Source organism: Hemibagrus wyckioides, linkage group LG20, assembly GCF_019097595.1.
Source record: "Hemibagrus wyckioides isolate EC202008001 linkage group LG20, SWU_Hwy_1.0, whole genome shotgun sequence".
NCBI classification, from domain to species: domain Eukaryota; kingdom Metazoa; phylum Chordata; class Actinopteri; order Siluriformes; family Bagridae; genus Hemibagrus; species Hemibagrus wyckioides.
In genome coordinates this window covers 6930836-6946427 of record NC_080729.1, presented here as the reverse complement: position 1 = coordinate 6946427, position 15592 = coordinate 6930836, and the positions used below count along the sequence as shown (strand labels likewise).

The following is a 15592-nucleotide window of genomic DNA, read 5'->3' as shown; positions in this document are numbered from 1 at the left end:
CGTCTCCAGCACCATGCTGAGTGAAGGAGCGACCAGAGCTATTAACTCTGCCATCAGCCCTTTCTTGGTTTTATCATGTAACGAGGGATTCAAATGCAAATGGTTTACAAACAGGAAGAAGAAAAAAAGTAGAGATAGTGGGTGAATGTGAGGGGGAGAGGTTTGGTAAATGCCTTGGGGTAAGTGTGATCATCAAAGATCTGTTGAAATGTTCTGAAAGACTTTACAATGAGTTCTGTCTTTAAAAATCAGATACCATGACTGATAGTGGGTTGGCCAAGAAGAAATATTCTTTAACTAGGCATTTTGGAGCACGTTTTTCTTAATCAAAGCTTCAGCACACCACAAAATTGTAGACTGTGAGTGTGTGTGTGTGTAAGAGAGAGAAAAAGGGAGCATGATAAAGTGTTAAACCTTTGGCCTGGCATTATCTCAGTAAGCTAGAGAAGCCACTGCTGAGGTTGAGTATCTTATCATATGTTTATCAGGTACACTGTTGCATTCTTGCTGCTTTACTGTTCTCATACATTGCTTTAATTGCTGAGCTAGAGGTTTCCCTGATCAACTTCATCAAGTGTTACTGTTATTAAATGCAATTTATTTCAGTAAAATTAAGTTTGTGCCAAATATGCAGCAGCTCAACCTGTGTGCTTACAAACAAGAAGAAGATGAACAGGAAGTTCATGTGTGTAACATAGATACTAATATTTATATCCAAGGTGTGTATTTAGTGTATTTATAAATCATTTAATAATCCATATGATTAAAGATTATTAAAATGATTACAAAAATCGAATTAACTCAAAGAGTTGTTAATACGATTTTTGAGGCAATCTTCTTAATGAGAAAAAAATCTTCTTCTCTATCTTCTAATCTATCTTCTTCTAACTCAAAGGAACCAGAAATGGGAAAATCTGGAACTAGAATAGCTTTTTGTTGTTTACTTATTTATTTATTTATTTTTTTCCGATCAAGTGAAATAATGGAGAATTATTACAACTAGAATTTCTAACTAATAATGAGCACAAAAACTGGCTCCATTCACTTATTTTCTCTAGAATACAGCCATAATAATATACACCAATAATCATTTTGGACTTTTATTTTTAAGTTGAAAATAAAAAATATTTCTTCTTTATAACAGCACTAAGCTAGATGCTAAAACCAGCCGCTATTCTTTTTTTTTTTTTTGACCCAGAATCAGTTCATTGACTTGTTCCCTAACCGTTGTTGATATGAGTCCTTATGTAACTCATTTAAAGCTTAAACAGCGACATCGTTTGTCAATTTATCACCAGCAATCTGATCCACTCAGTCCATTTTCTCTAATTAATTTTTTTTTTTTTTTACAAATTTGTAATATTGTTAGGTGATAATACTACATAAAACAGATTTGTGCATCAGTACTCAAATGCTACAATTCAATAATCACTCAATATTTGCTAAGAATTATTCCACAGCACTGCTGAATTCTCGACTCTGATCGGACAGAAGGTGTAGTAGTCCTGGCTGTAATTAGAATCAGGCTTAAATAAATTTTATACATTATCATTTCTATAGCATCAACTAATTCAAAGGGATTCCATATGGTTTCCTCCCCCAGTCTAGAGACATGTGCTGTAGACTGATTGGCATCTCTAAATTGTCTATTGTCTCTGTGTGTGTGTATGATAGTGACCTGTGATGGGTTGGTACCCCATCCAGGGTGTTTCCTGCCGAGTCTTCTGGGGGGGTAGAGGTTCTCAAAAACCCTGTGTAGGATAAGCGGTACAAAAAAAATGGATGGATGGAATGAAGATGCTCAGTGACAATGCCTCTGTGCACAAAGCAAGCTTCATGAATACATGGGTGGAGTGGAAGAACTCAAATGGTGTGCTCAGAACCCTGACCTCAACCTCACTGAACTGGAACACAGACTACACACCAGATCATCTCACCCACCATCATTAACTGACCTCACTAATAGCCTTTTGGCTGATGTTGAATGAACAGCTACAATGCTCCAAATTCTAGTAGAAAACTTCCCAGAAGAATGGATGTTCAACAGATGTAAACAAAATGTGATAACCAGGTGCCCATGATAGTGTACTTAGTACATTAGTAGATGGTATCCATCACACAAGGTATGTAGAAGGCTTTGCTTATGCTATAAAATGGTCTACCAGTGAAAAGGCTTTTCACAATTTCTTTTTAAATTATTAAAGAACAAAATCGTAAGCATTTTATATTGAATTTGATCAAATAATACAGTCAAAATTGTGTTGTGTGACGTGACCCAATAAAGTATTCCTATAACAGCATCCCGAAGTTCCTTTCTTTATACCTTTTATATCATAGTAAAATAAAAAGCAGCACTTCATACTTTGTTTTATTAGTTTATAATTGCATTTAAGGTTGTAGGTGAAAAGTTAGTTCCTGTTAGCACTTTGGTTATGACGGCTATAAACGGTCGTTTCCTCTGCAGTGTGTCTTTTGTCTCTGTTGAAGTAAATAAGACAAAAAAAAATACAGTTCACAAGAGATTCTCAAGACCTTTACAAAGTTCTGACAGTGGAGGCGCCTTCCATTAATGCTAAATGAAAATCTGCTTCAACAACCTTAATTTGTTGTAATTTTGATTTAATGAAAGTGTGTCGGGTTTTAAGGTAGCAATAGCAGGGGCTGTTAGCCGTTAATGTAAAGGTGATATGAATGAGTGCATTACTGTAGAGCTGTGATTCGTCTTGTAGATGGAGCTGCTGGCTGAGCTGCTATTATGTATGAAATAATGGATCGCAGGTCGGTGCGGTTAGCCAACTATTACAATGTTCCATTTATTAATGGACAATATGTCATGCGTTTGAACTGTATGCTGTTTAATTAAATGTTGATGAATGTCTGAGAGTCAGCTGTGATAAACAGGCATTCCCTCATTAGCCTGTCTGTCTTTCTTTCTCTCTCTGTGTCTGTTGCTCAATCTATCAGATCTCTCTCTCTCTCTCTTTCTGTTGTTTGCTCTATCAGATCTCTCTATCTCTCTCATTCTTTCGCTTGCTTGATCAGATCTCTCTCTCTCTGTCTGTGGCTCAATCCATCAGATCTCTCTCTCTCTCTCTTTCTGTCTCTCATTCTGTCACTTGCTTGATTAGATCTCTCTGTGTCTGCTGATTGATCTATTAAATCTCTATCTCTCTCATTCTGTTGCTTGATCTCAGATCTCCCTTTCTCTCTCTCTCTCTCTTTCTGCTGCTTGCACTGTCAAATCCCTCTTTTGAAAATGTTATACAGTTTGATGGAACTTGAATTAATTGGGACTTGAAAGAATTGGAGCAAAAGTCACTGAGCATTTGGTTTTAATTTGTGGTTTGGAGGCTTGTGTGATGTCCGTGTTGACTGCCGATCATTTGGATCATGTAATATGTGAGCTGATAAACAAGGAGAAGCAGCTAGTGTGGAACAGAGACCTTGACCCGCCACCTACACGACTACGAAGAAGGCCAGAGAGCAGATTGTCAGAAATCAATAGTCAAACTTTGATGCTCAAACATCAGGGGGGGGGGGGTGACAAGTGAGATTATTGCATGACTATGCATTGCGGAATAAGGCAAAGCATAATAAAAAAAATAACACATTTTGCTGCATTTCGTTTATTCCCATGCACCAACAAACATTTTAGTGCGGCAATCAGTGCAAGTAATACTTTATCCTTCTACAGGGATTAATCATGAACCCCGTTCGAACATTGTACTAATATTTAGCTTGGCAGTTCATGATGTCCAACTGTGCTAAAGGCACAAAGCACAAATAAACACCCACACATGAACTGACATTTCTGATCTTTGCTTCAGAGAACTTTGTTTTAATTCAAGTTCTGAAAAGTGCTGTACAATCCAGTAGAGAAAAAGGGAAAGAACTCAATACTGCAGTGACTACATTCTGTATGTTATGTTGTCCAGTACAGTAGTTTTGCTAGATATGTAACCGACTGTTAAAACATAATGCCTGCATGATATGTTCATGTTCATCCTGTCCTCATGGGTTTCCTCTGGGTTCTCCAGTTTTCCCCCACCTCTCAACAACATGCCAGTAGATAAACTGCCACCTCTAAATTGCCCCTAGGTGTAAATGAGTGTGTGCAATAGACTGGTGTCAACATGTAGGGCGTAATTCCAGCTCAATTCCCTGCTATAGATTCTGGAGCCACTGTGAGCCATCTCCCATCAATAGCAAAAGCAAGGCTTTCAGTAATGCTAGAATTTTAAACGTGTACAGTCCTTTCTATTTGACGTAACAGTAGTGCTCATTACACCAGCATAAACCTTTCATGACAACTGATGCAAGTTCAAGATTCAAAGAACTTTGAACCTACAAACATTTAAAAAACAGTTAATTGATTTCTGTTGACGCACTCAGAGATAATTTACTATGGAACAACATGGCAACAGACTTAAGAGTACTTATGGTATTTGCTTACTTTAACATGAAAGGTCTCATTTAATCTAATTTAATCTTTTTAAATAGTAAAATAAAACTCATGTTCAGGTCTTCACTTAAGCACCAAAATACGATCCATCCATGATTTTACGATTCCACGATCACAGAATCAGGCAAATACAGTAGTATTCAGAGGTAAATTACCTCTAAATTGTGTAGTAAATTACCGCAGATTTGGGACGAGATGCGTCGCGAGACGTCGTGTGGCATTAAATCTGAGTTCAGCCATCATGGAAAATAATTACATACAGTGTCTTCACTGGTAGGAGTTTAAAAGAAGAAGCCTTGCCAAATTCAAGTAACAGCAACAGAAAAAGCACAAAAGATCTCCAGAAAGTTGTAATAAATGGGGGGAAAAAAAGCTGCAACAAAAATCAATAATTTTTGGCTGCAACAATCACCAAAAAAAACACAAACCTCCATGAAATCCTTGGGGGGATTGATAGTAAGTATAAGAAATAAGTACTGATGGACTGTTAAGTTTTAAGTTTTAATTTCAAGTCTAATATTTCATTGCACATGGACTTAAAAAAATAGTTTTGTGTTAATGTTTGAATGAGTTTCTTTAATTGACTAAGCTAAAAAGCTAAATTGACCGTAATACACAGTGCTGATATTATTTCGAAAGGGCTTAATTAGAACTGCTAACAGCTAAAACACTGTTGAAACTGTGAATTCTGAACAACCTGCGTATTTTTAGTTCAAAATGAAAGATGATCATGAACATTTTGTTTGTTCACAATGCTAGAATAGTAAAACACTGGACTTTTTAAAATAACTCCAATCTGATTAGTGTGAAATAAAGAAGAATCTCAACAAAATAAATAATGTATAGAAAAGTCTGGAATAAACATGTTTTTGTACGAATGAATTTTTAGACTTCTAACTATTGCTCGATGTATTAAATAAAAATTCCACCAGCTGAGATGAGATTTTTTTTTATTACTTTAAAGAATATGCTCTAGTCATTTTTATCTTCACAAATAACCCTTACACGATATCTTTAATGCATTTTATGAAACCCAAATAAAGATGATCATATAAAAAAAGAAAGAAAAAAAAAAACAGAGAGAGACCTGAATTGTTCCCTTTATAACACCAGAGCAACTGCTGAGGCCTAAAAAAATGAAGACATGTAACAAAAAACCATGCGGCCAGAAATAATCAAAATAATGAACTTAATACAGCTTCAGACAAAATGTCCATAGTGACTGTAATCATAAACCTCACAACGGTCAGTAAGTCTACATAAACTAGATTTTTTTTTTTTTTTTACACACTCTAGTTTTTATACAAATGGAAAGTAAATTCTTAAATGATTGGGTGAATGTGACCCATGATAGAATTCTGACACCTCATTAAAATATCCAAAGGTAATGATGGAAAGAAAAAAAAAATACAGTGGGTTTATAATCCTTCAAATTAAAGGTACAATTGCAATATCATGAGAAAAGGCCATTGTAATTTCTTTATCTTAAATGTTTCTCACAGTGGATTTCTTAATAAAAAAATGTGGCAGTATCTATAAGATGTAGATATGTACCAATATACATGCTTTTAGCATAGTTATTGTTTTCAAAAGGGATGATTATTTATTTATCTATCTATCTATTCAAATGTTTTCATTTATTTATAACTAAAAATTTAGCTGTTTCAAGTTCCAGCAGGTGATTCATTTCCAGGCTTGATTATATAATAACACCAGGGCATTTAATAGCATTTATTTCACTCTAATGAGAATTTGATATTAAAAGGGGAAAAAAAAACCCAGCCCATATTTCTATCTTTAAGTTATGCACATGAGGTGTATAATTTTATATTATACGAATTTTAAATATCATCATGTGGTATATACGTAACGTCCTGATTTCATTACTGTTTTTTATTTTATTTTATTTATGTATGCTCAGACTCTGTAGTGTTGTCATTCCCATGATTATGGCATTGTTAAATACAATGTTTAATGCCAAAAAAAAATTAATATTGCAATTTCATTTCATCTGTTATTACACCATTAAGATAGTGTTATATATCGATAGATTCTTCTGTTGGAACATCACTAAGTGTCTTCTCTTTTGACATGTTAGTTAAAAAATCTGCACTTATGGAATGATGCAAAGTTTCTTTTATCTTTTCCCAGCAAATAAGCAAATAAGAAAATTCGAAAGAAATCAATAATATGTCAGCTTTGTTAAGAAAAATATTGTTCTACAGTACTTCAATTATTATTACTCTCATAAGAAAATAAAACAGTGTTGACCTGCGTAAAGAAACCTTTCGTTTCTTTTATAGCCTTACAAACAGAAGCATGTACATACAGTACGACGAATGCGATTCATTTAACAAAACAGTACAAATAAAATACCACCATGTAGAAAAAAAAAAAAAAAACTATTTAAATAAGTTGTTTTTATCCTATGATAAAGAGCTAATCCAAAAAAAATTATGTATATGCATAATGGCGTATAAACGTAGTTATTTAAAGGGTGCCACTTGTAGCTTTCGCTCCCACCAAATAAATTCCTTAGATTTATTCTTAAAACAAAATCCAAATGTATTTGCTGTTACAGAGAAAACAGTAGCTGGGGGACAATAGTTCTCTGGGAAATTCATTTTAAAGTTTTACGTCATTTTCTTTTGGCTTATTTAGTGCAAATTTACTTCTTGTCTATCTTTTGGAAATAAATGTCCCAAATTTTATAAGGTACATTTCCTAATTGCAGGGGTGGTATCATCGAAGGAACCTGTAGTATGGATCATATGCAGGGTAGACTTAAACAATATACAGTATATAATACACCCAATAATTATATACTAATAATTTAAGGGTAAATAATTGGACCATAAGGGACTGAAAATGTACTTGTAAACTAATCGCTAATTAAAAGTGTTCCACATGCACCTTTCCTAGATATAATACACATACTAAAGGACCACATGATGTCTCCTTGATGGTATCACCCCAGCAAGATGGAAAAGAGGAAAATAGGAATAGTTCCAAATGTTTATTTCTGAGAGTTCAATTGAAAAGAGTGAAACGCCTTTGTTATACCGCTAAGAGAAAAAATGTTTTATAAACTAAAAGAAATCCCCAGACAATAACATTGACCTTTTTCTTTTTCAATTGGTTTCATCAGCTTCTTTAGTTCAGTTATTGTTATGTCTGTAACAGCTACATCTGGACCTTGATATTTTACTACACTGCACAAAAAAAGAGCATGTTTTTGTTTAACGTCTGAAGTGAGAAGTATGTTCTTTTCATCCCTATAAGCAGTTTTATAAACTACAACATGTTTGTTTTTGTGTCAAATGCTGTATGTCGATATCAGCTTTGACGCTAGTAGACTCCAGACAAAAGCTTTGTTTTTGTTTTGTTTTTTTTGCAGCTTAATGACACCTAGTGGAACTCCAAAGCCACTAGACACACACATACGGAGAACAAAGTGGACCTGGACACGGAGCATGCTTTGTGCACTACTTTTCGGAGCTTCACTGAGCAGAAATGGGGGGTCTGATCAGATGGCAAGGTCCTAGGCATGAAGGTCAGGCAGTAAAGTGGCACCGTGGCAAAGGTGGACGGCACATGCAGGGGTTAATACGCTTCCTTCTGGGTGTGCATCTGCTCCTGGATCTTCTGCAGCATTTCCTGCATCCGCCGCAGCTGTGAAAACAGGAGCAAAGGGAAGGAAGGAGGGGATTAACCGATTTAATGAACACATCAGTGCAGGGTTGAAAATGCTTATGCAATGCATGTCAACTTGTCACATGTTCGTAGGGGAACTTTGGACACAGCTCAATGGGCAATCGATCTGCCGGACCGCTTTCGTGGATTGCTTAACCCTTACTGTGCAAGAATTCGAGCCCAGTGATAGTATAAAGTCAATATTAATAGTGTTGAGCCAGTACAGAATCAATATTAATTCAGGGTTTAGCTTCTGATATGTACAAAAGCAAAACAAAAAGAATGTGCGACATGTTTAAATGTTAGCCTGTTGGATATAACGCACAGGTTCACACACTACCGATCTAATACCTGGACATATTAGATAGAATAAGCGTCGTCTTCTTAAAATAAAAAAAGGCAGATTTTTCATCTGTCCTAAAAATATTTAATAAAGGCTCATGCTTAAAAAGTATATTTAACTATAAAATAAAAATAACACACAAAGGAAAGGTGAATTTTCCTTTATATTTTAATACAAGTTAAAAAATTTAGCATTCTTTAAGCTCACTATTAAGTGGTCATCCATAACTTTTTGCGCTCCTGGTGGGTTTGGAGTAAAAATCAGGAGACATAATAAAGAAAATATCATTATCGTGTTAAGTATCTGTGATATTGTGGTTGCTTTCCTCCAAAGGCCCTGATAAGGTACTCGGGGGTACTCAAGGTGTCATGGACTCCACAAAGTACTCAGAGATCTACAATAAAATCTGACTGCTTCTGCAAAGAGCTGGGCTGTGATTGATATTCGGCTGGACAATGATCCATAACATAATAATAATAATAAATAATATTAATGTTACAAATTACTACTACTACTAATAATAAATATTCATTATTAGATGTTGAAAGGTACAGTGCACATCTGTAAGGTGGCCATGCTTGTGAGTACTGAGTTTAGACGTTAATTCAGACTGACAGCAGTAGGTTTGAAAAATTTTAATGAAGAATTTAATAATAATGTTTTGTTTTTGGCCTATAAAGCTACTTCAGTATTATATAGTGGGTTCTATATACTATATAGTATTATATAGTGTATTAGACTTGGGAAAACAACGTAACATGGAGTTCCTGACTTTCAGCAGTTTTTAAAATGGTAGAAGTAACAGTTCATGAAGGGTAACATAGATAGATAGATAGATAGATAGATAGATAGATAGATAGATAGAGATAAATCAGGCAAAACATTATGACCACTGACAGCTGACGTGAAGAACACTGAGTATCTCCTCATCATGGCACCTGTTAGTGGGTGGGATATATTAGGCAGCAAGTGAACATTTTGTCCCTCAAAGTTGATGTGTTAGAAGCAGGAAAAACGGGCAAGTGTAAAGATTTGAGCGAGTTTGACGAAGGGCCAAATTGTGATGGCTAGACGACTGGATCAGAGCATCTCCAAAACTGCAGCTCTTTTGGGATGTGCCTGTTATGCAGTGGTCAGTATCTATCAAAAGTGGTCCAAGGAAGGAACAGTGGTGAACCGGCGACAGGGTCATGGGTGGTCAAGGCTCACTGATGCACGTGGGGAACGAAGGCTGGCCCGTGTGATCCGATCCAACAGACGAGCTACTGTTGCTCAAACTGCTGAAGAGGTTAATGCTGGTTCTGATAGAAAGGTGTCAAAATAAGGGGGACCAACACAATATTAAGCAGGTGGTCATAATGTTATGCATGGTCAGTGTAGACAGATAGATAGATAGATAGATAGATAGACAGACAAAAACAATTTGCAAATTAAAGACAATCAAAGAAAAAGGAGAAAGAAAAAAGATCTTCAAATCTTGAATCCTGGGTTTAAAGTGCAGAAGCGAGAAAGTGTGCAGGCTCCCAGAATTAAAGGACTACACTTTAAAACTTAAGGCACATTTCCACTGGGGGAATCAAGGTGCTGCAGCATGTGTGGAATAAATCAGCAAAGCAAGAAATGTTCAAAAAAAAAATTCCTGAAGTGAATGTGCTGAAACTTCTCTAAAGAGGTAGACAGAGAGGATGTGCACTAATAACCTGATCATCTCTGGGTTTCAGTAAATACACTGCATGCTGCGACCGCTTATTCTGGATTTAAAATAAACCAGTCATTTGAGGACGGCGCTGATTAAGAGCATCTGTGCCAAATCAAACATATTTCGATTTTCCATATGGGCAGAAAAACGACAACATGTGCAGGTTTGTTTCATAAACAAAAACCCCAAATAAATATTTTACTAGTCAAATGACTCAATCCAATGACTCAGGTTATCTGTACTTTCAAAAGGGGGCGCTACTGAGCTGATCTATTTATACCACATTTTCCTAAAAGCATATGATTTTATTTCTTACCCAGAGGGTGTCTCCCCCGCTCAGTTTAGGATTTGTGACCTGCTCTAGATTATGTTTTTGAATTTTTGCAAATATGTGGCGTTAAAATTCGTGTGGAGGTCAACGTGTGTATGTGACTGTGGGAAGATCAGAGCGTGGCTCTGTTTCTGCATTGTGATTGGCCGGTTTGGACGACGGCTGTACCTCTTCGTCTTTCTCGCGGATCAGTTTTTCCGTCTCTGTGTCTGATACGTTGGGAGCTGTGGGAATGGGGAAATCCGTGCCACTCTCTCTAGTGAGTTTGCTGTATGAAAACACACACACACACACACACACACACACACACACACACACACACACACCGTGCATTAGACACCTGTTTATCTATTTTGCTTTTGTCTTACACCCTGGGATTTTACCCATTTGAATGATACAGTATGTCTATACAAAAGTGCAGAATATTTATTTATAATGACACAAAGGTTTAGTGAACAACAACAGTCAATACATTGTGAGAACTTTGTGTCTGCGCCTATATATGTGAAGATGTGTCAGTGTGTTTGCTTCATACTTGCGGTTGCGCTCTTTCACCACCATGCGCGTCATGCTTTGGATGCACTGAGCTCGGTAGTTCTCGTAGTGAGTTTCCCGCGTCACGTCCTTCAGGTCCTGCATGTGTGTGCGCACCAGCATGTTCCTCAGCTTTATGAAATCACAGTGTGCTGTGTTCTCCACTGGAAACACACACACACAAAATTAATAATGATTTTATATTATATATCTATATCTATATCTATCTATCTATCTATCTATCTATCTATCTATCTATCTATCTATCTACCTATCTATCCTTAATGTTCAACATTTTATTCTATAATGATTTATATACAAAAAATTACCCTCTACAATGCCCCAAGGGTAAAGTCGTCCCCGCACTCTCTTTCCTTTTGCCTCAACGACTGTGTTACTGCCGATGACTGCAAAAGGGATGCTCTCCTGCAGAGGGAGAGAGGGAGGAAGAGAGAGAGAGAGAGACAGAGAGAGTGATTATTATGAGAACTGAGGCATTGCAGTGGCATCTGCTGCACTGCAGGTAGTTTCCCTTCTCCTTTTTTTGTTCACTTCTCTGCCTAAACACACACACACACACACACACACCTCTAGTATAGACACACCTTCAGTTCCTGGTCTTGTTGTTTGAACTCCTCATCCTCATCTGAATCACAGTCAGGAAACTGGTAGATTTTGATGCCGTATTGCTCGATCTCCTCTCGAATCTGCCAGGAGGAATCCAATTTAATTTCTAACAATATCTACACAAACATTCACAGTATAATTCTATAAACTAATACGTTTTTTTTTTCTGCTTAAGGATTAAAAAATATCACACAACATAGCACAGGATACAATTTCTTCTTTTTTGCTTGCCTTAATTTTCTTTTTCTTGACCTCACTGGGGGTGAGAGTGTCTGCCTTGGCCAAGACTGGCACAATGTTGACCTTTTCATGTAGGGCTTTCATAAACTCCACATCCAAAGGCCTGAGACTGCAAAGAAATAAAAAAAACAAGGAGACCTGATCTCACTACACACACACAGCTAAAAAGTACTAAAACAGAATACTAGATTCACAACTTGTGTATAAAATGCATCAGTGTCAGAATGAGATGTTTTGATTTTTCATGATTTCCTGTTCTCTTCTGCTCTTAAAAGACTTGGTTATTGTTTCATATTGAGTGGGGGAAGAAAAACGTCACTTCTAATTAGCATTAAACTCAACTTAGCACTAAAACACACTGAATGCATCGAATAAAATAGAGATTATGTTGAAAAATGACACTTTTGAGACGCCTATTTGCAATAAACAATGCGAAACGCTTCATTTGAGTCACTGATGCACTGTGCAAAGAAATACTGTAAAGACAAGATGATTACAAACGTAATGAAATGAAATCTTTCTACTTAGAATAATTCTATAAGTGTGAAGTAAACACTATGCAAATATCAACTATCGTAAATGTTATTTTTTTTAAAATAGTTGTCAATTTAAGCAGTTTTGCCCGTGGTCTGACAAACAAACATTTTCCCGTAAAAACATTTTTAAAAAATTCTTGGAAATCTAAAACGCTTTTGTACGGACTCAAAAATGCAGAATTCCAAAGATAACCATCTCTAACAAAATTTGAAGAATAACGAATAAATAAAGACCCTAAGACTCTTGTACAGCACTACATGTACAGGTAAATATAGATATAAAGTGTATAAATATCTAACCAAAAGGAAGACTGCTCATTTTCTATTAGAGAGTGTTTCCTCTCTGAGCTTCAGGAGAAGGTGACCTTTTCAGACAGATGTAATTACTACACTTTGACACTAGAGGGCGAACTTTGATAAAAAAACACGTCACAACTGAAATAATTTCAATGAAGCGTTTTATGGTTGAGTCTGTGTGTTTCTGCATATTAGGGTGTGTGTGTGTGTGTGTGTGTGTGTGTGTGTGTGTGTTTTCATACCCATGACCAAAGGGTGAAATAAAGTAAAGACAGCAGTGTACGCGGTTGTCCTGTATGTTTTTACGGTTCAGGCCACTCTCATCTCTGAAGTACTGCTCAAACTGCTGGTCGATGTAGTCGGCGACTGACTTCCAGCTGAAATCATGATTTATAATAATTTATTATTACTTACATTATTCTTATTTGTTTCTTTAAAAAAAATCTAAGAAATTATGTATTATAAAGGCACATATGTATAGTGTATAAATGTTGTGTAAATAAAAATAATAAATAATTAAATAGAGTATCACATTATAATTATAAAACAGAATATAACTGAAATAAATAAATGTGCTTTTTTATTTCATAACATAAATTCACTGATTACCTACACAATTACTTTATTATATTTATTAATATTTTAATTATATTAAATAATAATAATAATAATAATAATAATTATTATTATTATTATATTTTAATTTATTTTTTATTGTGATTCTTAATTACATAATGAAAATTAAATTTCATTTTAATTTAAAATAAAAAAACTACATTCTTAAGATAAATCGCAGATAAAACCTTTGTTTTGTCTCTCTGGGGAAACCCTTAAAGGTTCTCTGTTAAACCATATTCTAAACAGAGTCTTATTCTATCAAAAAAAGGTTCCAGGTAGATCCCTGATATGATGCTAGGAACCTTATGAGGAATCCCATTTTTAATCAAAATGAAAGAAGTATAGATTATATGTATTTTAGTGCATGGTTATTCCTGAATCATAACATCAACGGAGCACAAAACTCATACCACTCAGTGTTGTTAACTGCATCCCCAAAGCCTGGCGTGTCCACGATGGTGAGTTTGAGTTTGACGCCTTTCTCCTCGATGTCCACTGTGTGCTTCGTGATCTCCACCGTCTGGGTGATCCTCTCTGGAACGAAAACAAGCTAATCATGTCTCCAATCAGACTAATGCAGAATGCATTAACAAATAAATCTTGGGCAGATTTCAGAAAATGAACAGCATGCAAGTTCTTCTCTTGATGTAATGCACTGTAAGAATATACGCTTTAAGTGGTCCATTAAGAAATATTGAAAAATAAGGAACTGTGGGAATTTATTCAGATGCTGATATAGTGACCCAAGAGTTTTTTCCTTTCAACTAGCCATTGGCTATGTGCCCTATTGGCTTCGGTTGCTAAACAAATTAGCCTATTTGATACGTCTTTCTGAAAACAGCATGCTCTATTACTATGCTATGTAACATAACCCTCTTATTTCCTTTTCTAGCTTAAGATTAGCTTTTAAGATATAATCTGACAGGAAATTAAAAACCGCATAAATATACAAATTTGTGTACAAAATAAACTAAAGTTTCCTGGGCAACTAATACATGGGATTTGGGGAAAATACTGAATCACTGCTTTGACGAATATGTTTATGTCTTATTTTAACCACATCTGGATTACCTTCAGCATTGAGAAGTTTTCTGTCTTTGTAGAGATCTGTAAGGAAGAGGCTGTTTACCAGGGTGGACTTGCCCAGTCCAGACTCCCCTAAAAGAACACAAAAGGAGCCGATGAGAAAAAATAGAAAGAGTGGGTCACCCCAAAGAAACCCAGAGAAACATTTAGACTCCTCAGTGGAATTACAATCAGGTTTATTTTACCTGCTACCATTAGAGTGAAGTCGAAGCCCTTTTTCACAGATTTGCGGTGAACTTGATTTGGCAAGGTTGCAAAACCCACATACTCTTTATCATGGTCCTGTGTTAAAAAGACAGAGAGAGAGAGAGAGAGAGAGTAACCTGCAGTTTGCTGTAGCACAGACTGAACATTTAGGCATTGAAAAGAACCTGGCAAGAAACCGAACTGAACGTGGTATTTCAGAAAATTACATAATATGGGATCCCTTCAGCTCTCTGCTATTTTAAGCTGAGCAGCAAAGCACAGTTCCTCAGTAGTTGGGAAACCAAATGGTGACAAAATTGGATGTATATAACGGAGGTTATAAAAGCAGCCGCTTTAATTAGATCAAATTACAAGTGTGGAAAGGACCACCAGCATTTTAGACATGTGCACTCTACAGCATTTCAACAAAGATCCAGAGCCATAGTGATCTCTACTTAAAGAAAAAAAAAAAAGAAAGATATACATCAGTCATACATTTATTTACTATATGTAAGCGTGTATCTGGAGTCTCAGAAGGTACACACACACACACACACAGGCAAGGTCATTGTAAGTGTAATTAATTACTAATTATTGATGTAACTTTGGAGCTTTCTGTAAGTCATCTGAATACTGCCAACTGATATGAACTAAAACTATAAAACACTTAGCTGAACTAAATAAAGGATGAAGGATTTTTAGAGGTGGTGATGAATGGAAAAAATAGAACCTGATGCACCATTACAAAAAAACCTGCACGTTGTAGAGTAGCACATGTTTATTTGGCTGTGTTTACACTGTACGTCAATTATGAAGTGTGTGGGCTACAAACCCAGCCTTATTCTAGCAGTCTCAAAACTGAAGAAACTCACCTCTTAGGGCACTCTGGTATCCCCAAGTATGTTTTTGGAGGTAGAACAAAACCAGAATAGCGGAAATT

The 15592-nt window shown here is 35.9% G+C and overlaps 1 protein-coding gene and 1 long non-coding RNA gene across 5 annotated transcripts in view; one reads left to right on the top strand and one right to left on the bottom strand.

The window, feature by feature from the left end:
* Positions 1-3690: 3690 nt before the first annotated feature.
* septin4b (septin 4b) overlaps positions 3691-15592 on the bottom strand; it is a 59721-nt gene continuing 47819 nt past the window's right edge. The window contains exons 4-13 of one of the 4 annotated variants that reach the window (XM_058418502.1): positions 14652-14748; positions 14452-14538; positions 13791-13914; positions 13005-13139; positions 11921-12038; positions 11668-11769; positions 11392-11488; positions 11064-11226; positions 10697-10796; positions 3691-8134 (exon numbers count right to left, since the gene is read on the bottom strand). In XM_058418502.1, coding sequence (XP_058274485.1) covers positions 8066-8134; positions 10697-10796; positions 11064-11226; positions 11392-11488; positions 11668-11769; positions 11921-12038; positions 13005-13139; positions 13791-13914; positions 14452-14538; positions 14652-14748 — 1092 coding nt within the window. In that variant the 3' untranslated portion in view covers positions 3691-8065. The remainder of the gene's footprint in view (positions 8135-10696; positions 10797-11063; positions 11227-11391; positions 11489-11667; positions 11770-11920; positions 12039-13004; positions 13140-13790; positions 13915-14451; positions 14539-14651; positions 14749-15592) is intronic. The other 3 variants (XM_058418503.1, XM_058418506.1, XM_058418504.1) reach the window with 3 other exon arrangements.
* Positions 10536-15592, top strand: part of LOC131370920 (uncharacterized) — a 35603-nt gene continuing 30546 nt past the window's right edge. The window contains exon 1 of the long non-coding RNA XR_009207473.1: positions 10536-10787. This is a non-coding gene — a long non-coding RNA (uncharacterized LOC131370920). The remainder of the gene's footprint in view (positions 10788-15592) is intronic.